We start from the raw sequence: 17,336 nt of genomic DNA, 5'->3' as shown, positions 1-17,336 counted from the left end.
GAGGACGCTGTGGCGGCCGCCCCTGAGGTTAGTACACAACTGGACGCCCCGGCCAGTATGCTACAGTGCGTTCGACCTTCTGAGGGCCTGATCTATCCCGGAGGCGTTGGACCTGAGTGGGATGTGGTGGCCTCATCCCGTACATGCCCTCCTGCGACCCAGGGACAACTCCAGCAACTAATGCCTGCTTTGACTGCTTCTGCCTTCCTGAACCTTGCATGCAGTGCAGATCCTAGGGCAGCACTGGGAAGCCGGTTTCTTCACGCGGCGGACTGTGTTGACGCTCAGAGACTTCCACCCCGCCTGTGTGCGCCGCTTCTCTGTCGTTGTTGGACATTCCTCTGCCTAGGAACATTGGGTATGGTGCTGGGTCGAGGGGTTGGCATGGGCAGAATTCCAAAGAGTGGTCAGGGATGAGGCTGCCCCTCGGGGGTGGTCGCCTAGTGGACGGGCGGGCTTAGGGGTGGCGTGCTCTCCTGACATGGCTACTGGCACAATAGGTGCATAATGCTCCCCATCGTGGTCTGAGAAGATTGTCCTTGTGCTGTTCCTTGTTCACCTTAGGGGAACTTTACCGTGCGGGAGGGTGAAGCCGGGGGTCTGTTATGAAGGCCCTCCTCCAGTTTATAAATACTTCCTCTACCCCCCCGTCTGGTGGGGGTCTTTTCCTACTTCTTTTTCCCTATTATCCTATATTTCGGGTCTGGTTCCAGGGCGACAGGCACACTGCTGGGGGGGGGGGGCCGTACTCATTTGCAGAGGTGCAGGGTGGGGGGTTGGGGGAGGGGATTCTGTATTCTTTTATCTCTTTTTCCATGGCCTCCTTTTCTTTTCTGATTCTTTCTGCTTTTCTTTTTCTGGGATCAGCGTGATACACCCCCTTTTGTTATGCCTCGTTGCCGTTCCATGTGTTCACAACTTCCGGGGTGTTCTTGGGGAGTTCTGGCGGGGGACTGCGGGCGCAGCTGTATATTATGTTCTTCCCCATCCTGAAGTTCTTGTGTTTGCGCCATTGACCTAATAGATTGCTGTAAATCGCTAACGTTCATTACTCTGCAGATCCGTGATCGTTGTTTTAAAATTGCTTGTCACCTGATCCTTCTGCCTTGTCTCATCATAAAATGAAAACCTCTTTCTCCTGGTGCCCTACTTACGCTGTTCACAGTATTAGCAGTACGATTTTGCTCCCCGAAGTGCTGCCTGTGTTTATACTTGTCGTTATTGCTCCGATTGCTTAGCGGCCGGCCCTGGGGGGGTGTAGGCCCATACTTGTTTTTATTGAACTGTCAATAAAGGTTTTCAAAAAAAAAAAAAAAAAAAAAAATAACGAAGTGTTGGAAAACTCATGCTTCATGACAGTTTAGCAAAATGGAAAAAAACAGAAGTGAAATAAATGATTGGCATCAGTAAATACCTGTTGAATGAGCATCTACTGTTTTGGGTATTATGAGTGTTAGTCTTTCTGAGTCTGTCCTTTCTTTTAAGGAAATCTAGCAAATTAGAGGAGCTTTTCTAAATGGGATGCACAATAGTTCTGGCTGGAAACAAATGTGATAATTGTTTATAGTTACTGATGTGATGTGTCTGATGATAATGCATGGAGACTTTCTCGGGCATAGGCTGGAGCCTCTAAAAACCGATTCTAACCAAATAAAAGAATCTGAGTCAGCAATGAGCTAACTCCAATGCAACGGCTAATTACTGAAAACATATGAAACATATGAAACATATGAGTGACTGCAACTAAAATACCTGTACAGTCTGTGCTACAGACAGCAAGTGAAGGTGCATAAAAATCCCATGTAAGCCTTAACATTTTTTTAAATGTTTAAACATCTAATATTCATGTAATTTTCAAAGTGCATTCCAAAGCAAATAAAAGGGAAAGAAGCGTATATAAAATGGCATAAACAAGTGGGTAAAAAGTTTTAAAATATAAAACAAACAAGCATATCAAGAGAATTGTTGTACAATGTGTTCCTCTGTGTTGAGAGTCTGCAGAAACCACATAATATAATATAACTAGGGGTTTTAAGTCTCTGACAAAATATTCACAAGTGTCACAAAATGTGATAGCTATAACAAAAGTAGAAAACATTACTTGATCAGAGTCTTGGTGAGTTCATTTCCTTCTGTGTTTGAGGTCCCATGAAAAGCCTGGTTAATTCTGGACTCCTTTGTGTAGATATCCTCTTTTGGCAGACGTAAATATAGGACTTCAAGCATCCTGTAATAGCCCATTTTCTTGGTGACTTGGGTATCAAAAGCTTGCTCGTTTAACTTGATAGAAAGATTGCGAGAAACACATTAATGCTTTCATTAATCTTTCAACAAAAGATTTTATGAAGTATTTGATGATGTAATAAATGTTCTCAACAAGTTTTTCCTAACCTAAATCACTTGTTATATTCAGTTTTTACTATAAACAATGACAATGAGCAAACATACTTCTGCCAAAGTCAGACATCAGGACTACATACTAAAAAGATGAAGCCTGAAAAGAACAACAAATAATTAAACACCTATTTTTAATAGTTAATAAAATTCAATTCAGTGGTGAGACCAGATTTTCAATGAATATTAAGGAAAGGTAACTTGTAGAAAGTTACATTTTCTCAGCCTCTAGTTTCTGTAGGCTAAATTTGCATTTGCTCTCAGACTTCTGTAAATCAGTAACTAGCATTTGAATAAGTGTGAAAAAATTGTAAAGTGCCCTACCATGAACAAACAATAGGCCGACCTGAATAGGTATCAATGATGCCTCTGAACCGAACAAAGATGTTGGGGGATGCTGTGAGCACCATTTTGGAGATTACAGTATTACATCCTGCTTGACTTTAAAATCCTACTTGATATGTTTGCTGGGTTTACATACAACACTGGGAGGATTTTGAATGGAGGGCAAACAGGATTCCAAAACAGTTCTTCTGCATTCACTGTCTCACTGCTGCAAACCCTACTTTTGTTCTACCAGACTTCTGTCTTTGGGTTTATTGTGGGTACAGAGAGTACCCCAAACTGGATTTTAGTGTTACATTTGGGATGACACTAAATCTGCCATACTACACTCCCCACCCATTGGTTATGATGCACCAAGGAGTCATTCCCACCCACTAGTGCATGGAAGGCATCAATGTGGCATCTCCAGGCACCCACTTTAGAACACTCCAGGACCTTAGGAAGAACAGAAGAGGATTCGTATTGCTGTCTGTGACCTGAGAGCAGCCCTAGAGGACTTGACCATCTCCCTTTTGCACCCAGGACAAGGAAGTGGACTCTAAGGATCATAAGGCTGAACTCCTGTGAAAGCTACAGTAGCACAACAAGCTACAGGAGGCAATGTTCTGCAACTAACCTGGTGACTAGTGGCAATTGGACCTGGATTGTTCCCTGCTGTTGGCTTCAGCTCCTCACCCTGTGCCTTTCCTGAGGCCCAAAGTGTACACCGGTGGTGGTTTAGGACTTAAAGAACTAATGTCAGAAGGTAAAATCTTTGACCAGGACAAACCTAGTATAAAGTATCTGACCCGCTTCTCCATTGCAATCAGCAATAAATTGGGCCTACGTTCCCGATCTATGGCAATCATTGACTATCGCCGGCACTTTATGCTTCATGGTGCTTTTCCTACTTAAAACTTTATTAAAAAGAAAATATCTCCAGTTCCCCTTATTCGAGTTTTGTCATTTTGAAGTAATTTTGTTTATGGAATTTTGCTCTCTGTTTCGAATTTGGTTGCACATTTTTATTGTTTTGCATTTAAAATCATTATTATTTTGGTACTGCATAAATACTTTAAACATTCTACTAAATTAAGCCTGTCTGCTCTATGCCATAGCTATGAGAGGTCTAAGCTCAAATTCATTTAGTGACTTTGAGGGTCTACCCTGACAAGAGTTGCGACTATTCCTTGAGGTGGGTAGTCACCAACCTCAAATAATAATTCAATTTGTTACATCTGGATTCCCTGGATCACCAGGAAAATCAAAAGAAAACCTTGTGAATTGATTCTCGTGGCACCTACATGGCCTCAGCAGTATTGGTTCACAGAACTCCATATATCAAAAGCTCACTGCATTCACCTGGGCAGCCATCGACATTTTTCATCACAATCCGGGATCTCTCAAATTGAAAGCATAGCTCTTAAATGGAATTCTCCCTTTTACATATCCTTTCAGGCTGTATTGCAGTTCTACCTTAAGCCAGAGCACCCTCAACTGTAATAACTTAGCAAGCCAGGTGGAAGAGATTGTGCATTTGGTGCTGATCCAGGGACCTGCACCCTCTTGCTTTGGAACCAAATCAAGCATTCCTGTACCTGTGGCAGTTGACACAATTTGGCTTGAATTATTCCTCAATTGAAGTCCATTGGGTGGCCATCTCTAGATTTCGAAGCTCCACAGACTCAACTTCCTTACTAACATCAAGAATCAAGTTCTTTGAGGGCATTTCAAGGTGTTACGGTCTACACAATGCTCACTGTGAGCATGGGAACTGAATGAAGTACTAGCAAAACTAATAAAATCACCCTTCGAACCCATACAAGATCGCAAGTATATAATATGGAGAACGGTCCTGATACTAGCCTTCACACCGTCTACGATAGTAAGTGAAACACAAGCATTCACCATATAAGAGCCATTTTTGTAATCCCAAAAAGACAGCGTTATTGGGTAGACTAATCTAAAATTCATCCAAAAAGTACTGAAGAGAGTAGGAGCCAAGATGGCGACCGGGACGGCAGCGTAGATTCCCGGCTCCGTGAACCTCCGCATCCCGCACGGATATCCTGCATGAGATCCTTATTCTGCGCTACGAGATCGTGTTCGTAAACGAAAGTGGCAACCGATCGTGTGACCCTGAGGTTTCTGACTGCAGTACCGCCGGAGAAATCAGCGATTGAACTTTGCGGCCCGTGCGGTCCCGAAGCCGGGACCTCGAGTGGACGCCTTGGCCGGGCGGCAGTTTAACAACAGCGGCCTGTGGTGACTGGGTGGAGTCGGTCCGCCGGAGTGGTGCTCCCCTCGGCCTGCATTTTGCTGTGGTCGCTCCCCCCCTGCTGAGCGCTGCGGACCGAGGACATGCCCGGGTGTGCAATTCTCGGATTCTGTGGTGTTTGCCCCTGCCTTTGACGGTGAGCTGCCCGGACGCCATCCCTGGTTCGGCCTGATCCTTGCGGGCTGCTCCCGGCTTTTTGCGGGAGCTGGTCCGTGGCGGAGACGACTATTGCCCGTGACCGCGCAACGGTTGAATCTGTTCCTCCCCCAGGATCCCTGTCTTCAGCGACGTGGACCTTGAGGCGTTGGTCCCGGGGTCCTGGCCCCAATACGAGTCGGGCCTTCCCAGCGGCCATTTTGTCACTATGCAGCCTACCATCCGGTCCGCTGGGACGCAGCGGGACTGGGGGTGTGTGACGGTCGGGAGTGTGGCAGAGCGATCGGAGAGAGCTGCTCTGGGGTACGGCGACCTCCTGGAGGCCCTTGGTGCCCTTCATTACTCCTTGGCTCATGGCGCCGGGGTCCTGGGGAGGAAGCTAGATGGTGTGGTATCAGCGTTGGGACAGTGGCGGCATGCTGGTCCACAAGTACACAGTGGCTTTCCACACTGCACACAGGAGGAAGATGTTGCGGCCCCCCCCGCGATTAGTGTACAGCCGGACACTCCGGACAGTATGCTACCGTGTGATCGGCTAACTGTGGGCTTGATCTGCTCCGGAGGTATTGGACCTGAGCGGAAGATGGTGGCCTTGTCCCGTGCGCAGTCTCCGGCGGCCCAGGGACGATTCCAGCAACGTGTGTCTCATTTGACTGCTTCAGCCTGTCTGGACCTTGTGTGCAGTGCGGATCCTGGGGCGGCACTGGAAAAGACGCCCCCCCATGAAGCGGTCCGTGCTGATGCTCAGAGACTTCCACCCCACCTGTGTGCGTCGCTTCCCGACTGTTTTTGGACACTCCTGTACCTTGGGACATCGGACATGGTGCTGGGTCGAGGGGCAGGCATGGGCAGAATCGCAAAGAGCGGTCAAGGCTGAGGCTGATCCTTCGGGAGTGGTCACCTAGTAGACAGGCGGACTCATGGTTGCGTGCTCTCATGGTTAGTCGCATAGTTGGTGCATAATGCTCCCCACTCCCCCCCTCCTTTTTTGATATGATCAACTTGGTGCTGCTAATTGTTTGCTGTGGGGAGACTTCACCGTGCGGGAGGGAGAAGCCGGGGGTATGTTTTGAAGGCCCTCCTCCAGTTTATTACATTCCCTCCGCCCCCCCGTCTGGGGGGGCTCTTTCTTACTCCTTTTTTCCCTGTCTCTTCTATATTTCGGGTCTAGTTCCAGGGCGACAGGCACACTGCTGGGGGGTGGGGCCATACTCATTCGCAGAGGTGCAGGGTGGGGGGATGGGGGAGGGGACTCTTTAGTCTTTATCTCTTTTTCCATGGCCTCCTTTTTCTTCTCTGTTTCTTTTTGCTTGTTTTTCTGGGATCAGCGCGGTACACCTCTCTTATTGTGAATCGCTTGCTCTTAATGTGTGCCACAGTTTCCGGGGGGTTCGCTGGGCTTTAGGTACGGGGACCTGTAGGCGCAACTATCTTTGATATTTCTCCCCATCCGTACTTTCCCGTGTCTGCGCCATTGATTCAATGTATTGCTGCTTGCTGCTTGCGTCTCTTATCCTTGCCCCTTATCGCTGTTGGGAAACTGTTTGGCACCTGATCCTACTGTTTTGTTTTATTATAAAATGAAAAACCCTTTCTCTCCTGGTGTCCTACCTGAGCGGCTCATTGGCCGGACTATACTGTATTGTAGACTTTGCTCTCCGAGGTGCCGCCTGTGTTTCCATGTGCTTTTATTGTTCTGATTGTTTAGCGGCCGGCCCCGGGGGGTTGTAGGCCCATACGTGTAAGTGATTGAAACGTCAATAAAGGTTTTTCAAAAAAAAAAAAAAAAAAAAGTACTGAAGACCTTCCATGTGAATGAGCATGTAATTCTTAAATCTTACTTCCAAAACCATTTGGTAACGGTGCTGTGAACTCTTCATTCTTTGGAACTTTGAAGGTGTTTGAAATTTAAATTGACTGACCAAGACATTGAAGAGATCAGACTACTTTTTATCGCCTTAAGCCTTCTACAGAAAGGACAGTCTATTTCTAAACAGGGTGGAAAGCTTTGGTTATTACATTCTGTCGTTTAAAGGATGGCCAGGCACTAAAAACATCAGAGACTGCTAATTTCACAGGCTGTTTACCTACAACAGAGTCATTGTATGCTGGTGTTCCACTTACAATTTACCTGTAAAGCAGCAACAGGGAGGAGCCGCTACACATCTGTGAAACATTATACTGCCTAGACCTGGAAGTATCTAGAGATTTGGCTATATATTAGGTAAACCTCCATAATCTGTTTCATTAAGGTAAAACTCTTCCTGTTTCCTTCTTCTGTTAAGTTAAATCACTATTCTTAATGCAAATGCTCTATGACATTAATCATGAAATGTATACTGCACATTTAACACTGCTTGCTATTCGAGTTCAACCATGTGAATCTATGAAAGAACGAATGCTGAAGAAGAAATAAGTTACTTACCTGTAACTGCAGTACTCCACCATTGGTTTCGTTCACAGATTCACATGCGACCCTCTCAGTCAGATGCTGCTATAATGTATCCATTCACACTTATGCTTTAACTATCTGAGGCATGGTAGCCTCTTGGGGAGGTGAAATATGTGTGCCTTCAATTCATTGGTTGAACTTTGAGTTATTTATAATGATGCGTATGTAGGGGCTACTAAATCAAATGTTTTCCGGTGTATTTGGGAGGATATTTGGCCTTAGTGTTATTGTTATGTCACAGTAGGACTCCTAGCTTGATGACAGGGAAGTAAAATATGTGAATCTATGAAAGATAGCAACACTGGCTAGTGACGGTGAATCAATTTGTTTCCTACCAAAATATGTAAGAAATTCTTTAAATTTAATTTTTCATTGGGCAATAGCTCGATGTTAACCTTTTTGACCAAATTCCCTTTAAAGATAGAAAAGCAAAATACAGATTGTAAGTGAAAGTGATTTAAGAATGCACTGTCTTTATGTTAAAAGCTGTGAAACAAAAAAGGAAGCATCAACAAAATAATTTTAATCAGTGTAATGTTGACCTGATAAAAGCCATAATTAAGTCATTTGAGGAAAAACAGAAACATGAGATGTTAGAGAATCTCTCTCTCTTCAGAATGTGCTTACCTTTGTAAACCTGCTCTTCAGTGTGTCCATTATGTTTACAATGATTTTGCAAAAGAAATCTTTCAGAGCATCCAAGCTGCAGTGCCAAACCAGTGTAAGTAATGAACGATCCATGTATGACTGACGGGTGGTGTTAGAGAGAAGGTCATCATTCAGGAACATTTTGTGCACTGTATCAAGCAGAGCAATTTGCTTTTCACAGTGACTCCTAAAGAGAGTTGCAATAAATATAAAAGATTAGTTTTTTTTCAATATCCTAAATCTGTCAATAAATTTTAAAGCCGTAAATGTAAAATACTTTGCAGCATCATGACTTCTTTGGTAATTAGTAACCCCCACATTAATGACACAAAAAAGGTTTTGAAGTGGCCATGCATCTCTTCTGTGCATCATCTGCAAGTAGAAGTATACACTTATCCTTAGACAAGAAGTATCTACCCAACATCTTACACAGAACCCTCAATATTAGATTATTGTAAGAACTTAAAACCACTATGATACAGTTTGCTTTCCACCAGTTCCTCCTTCTGATCCTCCTCTATTACCTAAAATGAATTTTTCATGGTCTGGGATCAAGATTTCTATGAGTGCCGGTTAATATCAGAGAAGTAAAATCTACCTTGGTTAATAACATACTAGATCTTTGTCCAGAAAGTGTGCATTTTGAGATTTGGTGTAAATTCATTTAGTACTTTTTGAGAAAGTAATGTTTAAAACTTTGATTATCTGGACCATTGGGCTGAAATTTAAAAATGTAAGTCTTCTGATTGGCTGATGGGACTTTTTTACTAATTTGCTAGCCAAGACATGAAAATAATGTTCTGGCTGTCATTATAGGGCTAGGAGACCTAGTCTTCTGTCCTGACACCGTTAAAAAAAAAAAAAAACAATGTACGGGGGCAGTGTTAGGATACCCTTCATTCCAGCCCTTTGTAGGGGTGTCCATCCCTCCCCCCCCAAACTGGGGCCAGAAATGAAAAAAAGTATATAGATTGTTTTTTTTGCAGTGATTCCGCAGATTTCCTGATGGATCGCCATCTAAAAAAATGGTGTGTATATTTATATATATATATATATATATATATATATATATATATATATGAAGCAACTCGCAATTCTTTTTCCTGAAGGAAAATTACGGGCACAGACCACTGTTATACCAGAACAGTTTGCTTTATTTATTTCCCAGTTTTGATGTCCAGACGCGTTTCGGCCGTCCAAGCGGCCTTGATCACCTGACCACACGCATTGACAAACCCTCAATTTAAAGTGCTAGTGCTAATTACATTTGTAGTAAACATGGAAGAGTTACTATTTGTCTCGTCATTTTTTACATAGTCATACATTGCAAATGCAAAAACAATTACCAAGAAGGTGTACTTGAAAATTCAAAGGCTTAAATGCCACTATTTGTAAAATTTAATTTTTTCTAAACATTTCCCCTAGTTGGTAATTTTTTCCTGACACATGATTACTAATATGGTGCTTACTTAACCGTGTTGAAGAATAAAAAAAGAAGACAAAAAATTAATCTTTATACATTTCCACAATAGTCCAACACTTTGTTTAACTTCAAGTTAATCGAATAAAGTGCATACATGCAACTGTGTTATAAGGACATAAAGTGACCGATGCTTAGGGGTGCAAATTTTGCGAATTGAGGTAGGAGACATAGACAGATAAAGTGCAGTAAACAATTGACATTAGCTTTTCAAAATGCAATAGTAAGATAATGAGCTAAAAGATGGCTTGTGACATATTTAAAATTATCAATAAAAAAGACACCAGGTAAATAAAAACCTACCCTGCCTTTAAAAGCAATCATTAAAAGTATATATGTTCATAAAAAACAAGCCCAAGAACCTTCAAATGGATACGTGACATTTCCAGGGAGAAATAAGCACCCTGTATCAATATATTGTTGCCAGATACACTGTTTAGACTCATAAAAAAGTGTAAAGGTCTTCTGTTGCATTGAGACCCCCCGGCCATTTGGAATCGAACTCTAATATATACTGTGTTTCCAGGCGACGTAGGGTGGCCTCTCTATTACCACCCCTTTGCTTCTGGGGAACTGATTCAATTGCAAAGTACCTAAGACATTTGGGGTTACTTTCGTGCATTTTTTCAAAGTGTCTGGCTACAGGGTAATTTTGGTCCTTGTTGACAATAGCTCTAATATGCTGCAAGATTCGCTTGTGGACTGCCAGTTTGGTACTGCCTATGTATCTTAAGGGACAGTCGCATTGTAACACAGACACAGAAATCTAATTTGCACGTCAAGTGTTGCTTAATTTCCCTAGGAATTTCTGAAAAAGCCGTGCAGTATGTTTTTGTGTTTGTACCAAACTGGCAGGCCTTGCAGGATGAGCATTTAAAAAAACCTTTTCTTGTAGGTAGCCATGTCTGTTTTTTAAAACTCTCTTGGCTATTGTCAGTTAACATATTCCCCATGCTTCTAGACTTACGGAAGCTGATTGGAGGATTTGAGGGCATAAGGCAACCAATCACCGGATCTGCACGAATTAGATGCCAGCTCTTTCTCATGATGCTCCTCAATTCTTTTTCTTGTTTGGAATATGTTAAAATAAGACGCACAGGTTCTTATATATATATATATATATATATATATAAAAAACCTACTGGCAGTCGCCAGTAGGTAGTTATAGTTAAGACTATTATCCATAGGAAATCAGCAACATTCTATTCGGAATAACTTTGGCGCCGGTTGACGAATCTTCGCAAAATGTTCAAAACTGGTGGGGCGCTCCGGTCCGCTCCTATCCTGAAAGTCTCGGGGTAATTTGTCAAGCGGGGGCCGAGAAACAAGGGGGTCCCAAAACATGTTTTCCCCATGCAATTTTCCATATATATATATATATATATTTTTAAAAAAAAAGCCTCAGTTTTCGCTGCAATTGGCGGCGCTCTTTAGTGCGGTGCACTGCTCCTCGGCTGAGCCAAGCCGTGAATTATCATGAAACAAATCCTCCCTTTGAAAGAACAAACGGAGCGCACTCCCGAAAGGTTTTCTCAGCATTTATTAATCATCCAAATCATAGAACACGGGTTCATCCACAGATCCAAACTAATGCGTTTCGGTCTCCATGAGACCTTGGTCACGGTTAGATTTTCGACAGTTACCCGGCATACTTATTATTTTTTTTTAAAAAGTCACATGACTTCCTGTCAAGCCATTTTTGTTAAAATAAACAGGGCAGTTGGCATTCTGGTCCCAGTAGATTTCAGCTTGGAAACATATTAACGATAACTTTAAAGTTTTTGAATAAGATTACTTACATTCTGATCACATTACTCTAAACTATATTGTTTATTATATATGTGGCTGACATTTATATTTCACCCCTCTATTGGGGTTTACCGCGTCCAGTAATTTTTGCACCACTAATATAATGTGATCATTTGAGCTATACAATTTTAATTGTATGGCTCAATGTTGATAAAGCCCTCTGGTGGGGATTATTACAGTGCTATAGTCCTCTGGTGGATCTAGTAACTCCTTTTTATCATTTTATACAAATTTGCCAATTGTGCCCGAACGTGAAGAAAATATTATACAGTGAATAAAACAAAAACAGTGACTTTAAAATATGGGGCAAAAACCCCAATACGTAGTAAGCGAAACACATTAATTTATCATTTAAAAATGTACATAAAGTTCTTCATCCTGGTTAAGACCATGTGGCATGTATGTCCAGCGTGCAAGTATTTTTAGCGATTCTTGTTGTCGTAGTTTTCTCTCGCGATTTCCCCCCTTTTACATGTTGTTCAACTGATTCAATTCCATAGAATCTCAATTGTTTCCAATCACGGTTATGTGGTTGCTCCATATGTTTAGCCACCGCATTGCTTCGGTCTCTGGCTATGGTCGCTCTCACATGTTCAAGAATTCTTTTTTTGAGTTCACAAATTGTACTTCCAACGTAATTCAGGTGGCATGGGCACTCTATCACATAAACTACAAACTTTGTTTTGCAAGTGATTAAGTTCCGTATTTTCCATACCTTTTTGTTTGCCCAGATTATCTCTTTGGTGTTGCATGCGATCTGACAAACTTTGCAATTATGGCATTTGTTGAAACCAGTAGTTTGTAGCCATTGAAATGATTTGTTTTAATTCTTCCAAAAAGGACTTTGGTCAAGAGTATCTTTCAAATTTGGTGCCCTCCTAAATGTGACATTTGGCTGATCACCTATGATGGTTATTAATGTTGGATCCAATTGAAGAATTCTCCAGTTCTTTTTCAGAATATCTCTTATTTGTTTGGATTCCTGAGACAGTGTGGTAATCAAACAGATTTGATTTGTTTCCTCTGCTGGTGAGTTTATTTTAATTATTTCATCTCTTGGTTTTGATTCAGCTCTCCTTTGGCATCTTGTTATTATTTCTTCCCTGTATCCCCTGCATCTAAATCTTTGTGCTGTTTGATCTCTGTGTTTTTGCCACTACTCTTTTTCCGAGCATATTCTTTTAATACGCAAAAATTCCCCATATGGGATATTCAGAATTAATGAGTTTTGATGGAAGCTTCGTGCATGTAAAACTGCATTAGTGGCTGTTTTGTTGCAATGCAAGGTCGTGTGTATTCTTCCGTTATTAACATAAATTTCAGTATCCAGAAAGGTTACTCTTTCCTGGTTGATCTTGTAGGTGAATTGTAGATTTGCCTCTGTATTATTGAGTATCTCAAAATATTGTTTAAACTCCAATTCTGTACCGTCCCAAATTATTAAAAGGTCGTCTATGAATCTGAGCCAGCTCACAATCTTGTTGACATGCTCATCATGATTCGGGTGACAGGCAAGGTGCTGCTGGCACCAGCCCATTACCAGGCAGGTATAACTGGGACTAAAGGAAAATCCCATGGCCGGCCCTTTTGTTTTAATGTATAGTTCATCTCCAAATAAAACATTTTTGGTCAGACAGTTTTCAATCATCTGTAACAACATTTCGTAATGTTTATCAAATTGGATATTACGTTTGCCCAGAAAGTATTTGCAGGCTGTCAATCTCATGTGGTTTTCAATATTAGAGTAGAGTGAAACTACATCCATTGATATTAGTTTATAGGAGCTCTGCCATGGGATATCTTGTATGTGCCTTAAAAAGTGACTTGTGTCTTTGATGTAAGACGTCAAATTTTGAACAATAGGCAACAGAAAAAAAAAATCGACATAATTTGCAGTTGCTTCCATTAAAGATCCAATGGCAGCAATTATCGGTCATCCTGGAGGTTTTGTGGCTTGTTTATGTATTTTAGGGAGGAAATAAATCGTTGCCGTGATTGGAGATTCAGTTCTTAAACACTTGCCTTCATCCTCATCCAGGAGGTTCATGTTGTGCCATTTATCCAGTTGGATAAAATGTGTCAACCATGAAATATACTGGAATTTTTATTTTACTTATAAAAAAGAAAAAATTCTGGTTATTTCATGGTTGACAAAAGCGGAGTACTGAGTCTTAACACGTTCCAGTTTAATGCAAGTGCTGTTGGTGAATAAATGAGTTCATTCCCAGAAGAGAGAGACACATATAAATAAATAACACTGGAGGAATGTGGTGATATGCCCGATGAGATGTATCTCGATAAAGCCACAAAACAATTGAAAGACACCTCTTGCTATACAAGAATCTCTTGGAGACAGTATGAAAAACTCAAAAACGAATTTTATGATGACCTAACAACTTGGCAAGACAACAGCCCCATAACATTAGAGGAATATAGCTTCCTTAAAATTCAGCACCCAAGAATCCCAATTTTGTACCGATTGCCGAAGGTGCACAAAAATAGGACATGTAGACCTGGAAGACCTATTATTTCAGCTATAGGTATTCTTTTGGAAAATGTTTCTAAGTACATTGATTACTTTCTGCAACCTATGGTAAAAGATCTACCCTCATACATTCAGGATACCACAGACTTCCTCAAACATTCATTTGATGTACATTGGAAGGAGGATTTCCTCTTGGTCTGCCTAGATGTCAATTCCTTATACACCAATATCCACCATGAGGATGGACTGAAAGCAGTAGAACAATTTCTAAGTTTTAGACCACAAGAGTTTGCTGAGCACAATGTTATGGTGATTCAAATGATTAAGTGATGTCTGTCATGCAACATTTCTTTGTTTAATAAGAAACAGGAACAAGGGCCACTAATGGCCACCTGCTTCGCTCCCAGTTATGCAAACTTGCATGTGGGCTGGTGGGAGAAGCAGGTGCTACATGGTCCAGACATGAATAAATGGTCAACACACATTGTTATGTGGTTATGTTACATTGACTATCTTTTCATGTATGGAAAGGTGAAAGTGGATCAGTAGCATCATTTGTGAAATGTATCAATCTAAATAACATGAATCTAACATTTACCAGTCGAGTAAGTAATACTGAGATGGATTTTTTAGATGTAAAAAGTGAGGTTACAGATTCATGCGTCACTACATCTATCTTCTGCAAACCTACAGCGGGCAATACCACACTGCACACAAGTAGCTCGCACCCCCAATCACTTAAAAACAACATACCTTATGGGGAATTACTTAGAGCCAAGAGACTATGTGTGTCAGAGGCGTTTACAGTCTTCAACTAACACGGGAGCAGAATGATGCTAATTTCCCAATGCCCCCATCGGAACGTTTCCGCGAGAATGAGTATAACTCTCTACGGGCAAGTGTCGACGGGGGAAAGGGGAATTGGACAGAGAAGAGACAGCCCTGGATTTCCTCGTCGTTGTAGAGAAACGATTTCTGCAACATTTAGCATTTGTTCACTACACAATTCATTAAGCATAAACTTACTGTATATGAGGTAATGAATTAGCTTGTCTTACCAGGAGGTATTCAGGGCCAAACCTCTCTTCTATTTCTCAGTTGCTTGAGTGTGTAACAACTGACTTGCTCTGGCTCTTGTTAACCCTTTCTTCTTCTTCTTTTCTTACTGGAGTGAAGGTGGTGTCGGGTCTTGGGAATAGAATTTAACAGGTGAGTAACGTGAATTTTCTCTGTCGAGTATTACTACACTGCTGAGTGTAACTGTTAACTTACTTCATCTTCTAGCCGTGAGCATATTGTACTTTTCGTTGAGCTACTGTCTTGGAACTGTCTTGGAACAGGTAACCGTAAGCTGGGAGTAATAGACTTCCTAGTTATCTATAACATCTGAGGTTCTTTTACTGCTTAGGTACTATGGTTGATTTACTCGGAAACTCTAAGACGAATGCACTGTCTGTCTTGTCCCAAAAAGAATTAAACTTGAACAGTGCGAGGAGGATTTCGCGTTGTTCAGGTTTAAACTATGAATACTCTAAGTGAGTTTTAATGAATACTCTGAGGGGGTCTTATTGAATACTCTGAGAGAGTCTTGTTCCATCTGCGGAACAAACTCAGAATTGTTACCAGACTCCGAACTACTCTTAGTCACTCATGACTAGAATTCGGACTTCCTACTTGTCAGGAAAAGGTTCTACATATTATTCAAGTTTCAACGAAATACACTAACCTGAGTATGTAAGGTGACCGTCGAAGGATAGCACGACGAAATTCCTCGACGCGACCTACCCTAACTTCCACGACGGTGAGGTACGTGTTGCTTCGATAATTTCTCTGGTGAAGTGCGCTCAAGAACGTTGGCAGGCGCGCCTCACCTGCTGCGTTAGAATTCAGTAAAGACTAGAACGCCGACCCATGAATGCGTCAGCGGCCATATTGGAAATCCAGCGGCGCCAACAAATGCGCCAACTGAGAGCCCCATGGATGCCATTACTCGGTTTAACCGAGGAGATGGTATTCACAGTGGTGGGTTCTGAATTACGCGGAGGAAAACTCCCGTGAACCCTGACAGTACCCCCTCTCAACGGGGTTTCCTCCAAACGAGGTTTATTAGGATACTTGGCATGAAAGGCTTGGATCAAATGTGGTGCGTGGACATCCGAGCATTTCTCCCAGGATCGCTCTTCAGGTCCAAAACCTTTCCAATCAATGAGATAAAAAAGGTGATTGCGACTCCATTTTGAGTCCAAAATTCTCTTTACTTCATATTCAGGGTCTCCCTCAACAATAATGGGAGCAGGAGGAGATGTTTGACGTAAAGTGGATTGCCCCTTTTTTAGTAGGGAAACATGAAAAACCGGGTGAATTTTAGTAGTAGCTGGCAATGTCAAACGATAGGTGACAGAATTTATGATTTTTTCAATAGGGAAAGGACCCATAAAACGTGGTTGGAATTTACGGGTGCCCTTCAGGCGTAAATTCTTTGTAGACAACCAAACGAGGTCTCCTACATTAAGGATGGGCGTAGGTCGTCTTTTCCGATCAGCACCACGTTTATAAGACGCCTTAGCAGCGGCCAAATTTCGTGTAGCCGATTGGTGGATGTTGACTAGGCGTTGGGCAAAATCCTGAACTACAGGGACTTCGATGTTAGACAAATGAATGTGTGCATTAGGATGCCTGCCAGAAGTTATGAAAAAGGGGGAGTACCCAGTGGAAACATTTTGAGCATTATTGTGAGCAAATTCAGCAGACCACAAGTAATCAGGCCAATCTGCTTCCTCATCAAGCAAATAAAGCCGTAGGTATTGTTCTAACTCTTGGTTTGTGCGTTCAGTTTGTCCATCCGTTTCTGGATGGAAACTAGTGGAATAGCGGTGGTCGATACCTAACCCTTTTATGTAAGCTTTCCAGAATCGAGATAGGAATTGGGACCCCCTGTCAGTGATTAACACCTTAGGAATGCCATGAAGGCGAATGACATGTTGGTTAAAGAACTGTGATAATTGTAGTGATGTTGGTGTGCCTTTAATAGGTACAAAATGCGTCATTTTACTAAAAGTGTCCACACAGACTAGGATAGTGTCAAAACCATGAGAGGATGGGAGATCGACAATTAGGTCTAAAGATACAGTGTGCCAGGGATATGGGGGAGTTGGTAAAGGTTGTAAAAGGCCTTTTGGTGCTTGCCTGTCCGATTTTCCCCGAGTGCAAATCTCACATCCCAAGACATATTGCCGAATGTCACTTGTCATGTGTGGCCACCAGAAACTTCGTTTAACTAATTCATCTGTCTTGTGGACACCCTTATGAC

The 17,336-nt window shown here is 42.1% G+C and overlaps 1 protein-coding gene across 3 annotated transcripts in view; it reads right to left on the bottom strand.

Annotated features, from left to right (window-relative positions):
• The window catches only part of PRKDC (protein kinase, DNA-activated, catalytic subunit), a 2,754,228-nt gene that overhangs the window by 1,682,826 nt on the left and 1,054,066 nt on the right, over positions 1–17,336 (bottom strand). For all 3 annotated transcript variants that reach the window (XM_085605657.1, XM_085605658.1, XM_085605659.1), the window contains 2 exons: positions 8,232–8,439; positions 2,102–2,280 (listed from right to left, as the gene is read on the bottom strand). In XM_085605657.1, coding sequence (XP_085461783.1) covers positions 2,102–2,280; positions 8,232–8,439 — 387 coding nt within the window. The remainder of the gene's footprint in view (positions 1–2,101; positions 2,281–8,231; positions 8,440–17,336) is intronic.

This window comes from Triturus cristatus, chromosome 5_1 (assembly GCF_964204655.1).
Source record: "Triturus cristatus chromosome 5_1, aTriCri1.1, whole genome shotgun sequence".
NCBI classification, from domain to species: Eukaryota; Metazoa; Chordata; class Amphibia; order Caudata; family Salamandridae; genus Triturus; species Triturus cristatus.
This window is presented reverse-complemented; position numbering and strand designations above follow the sequence as displayed.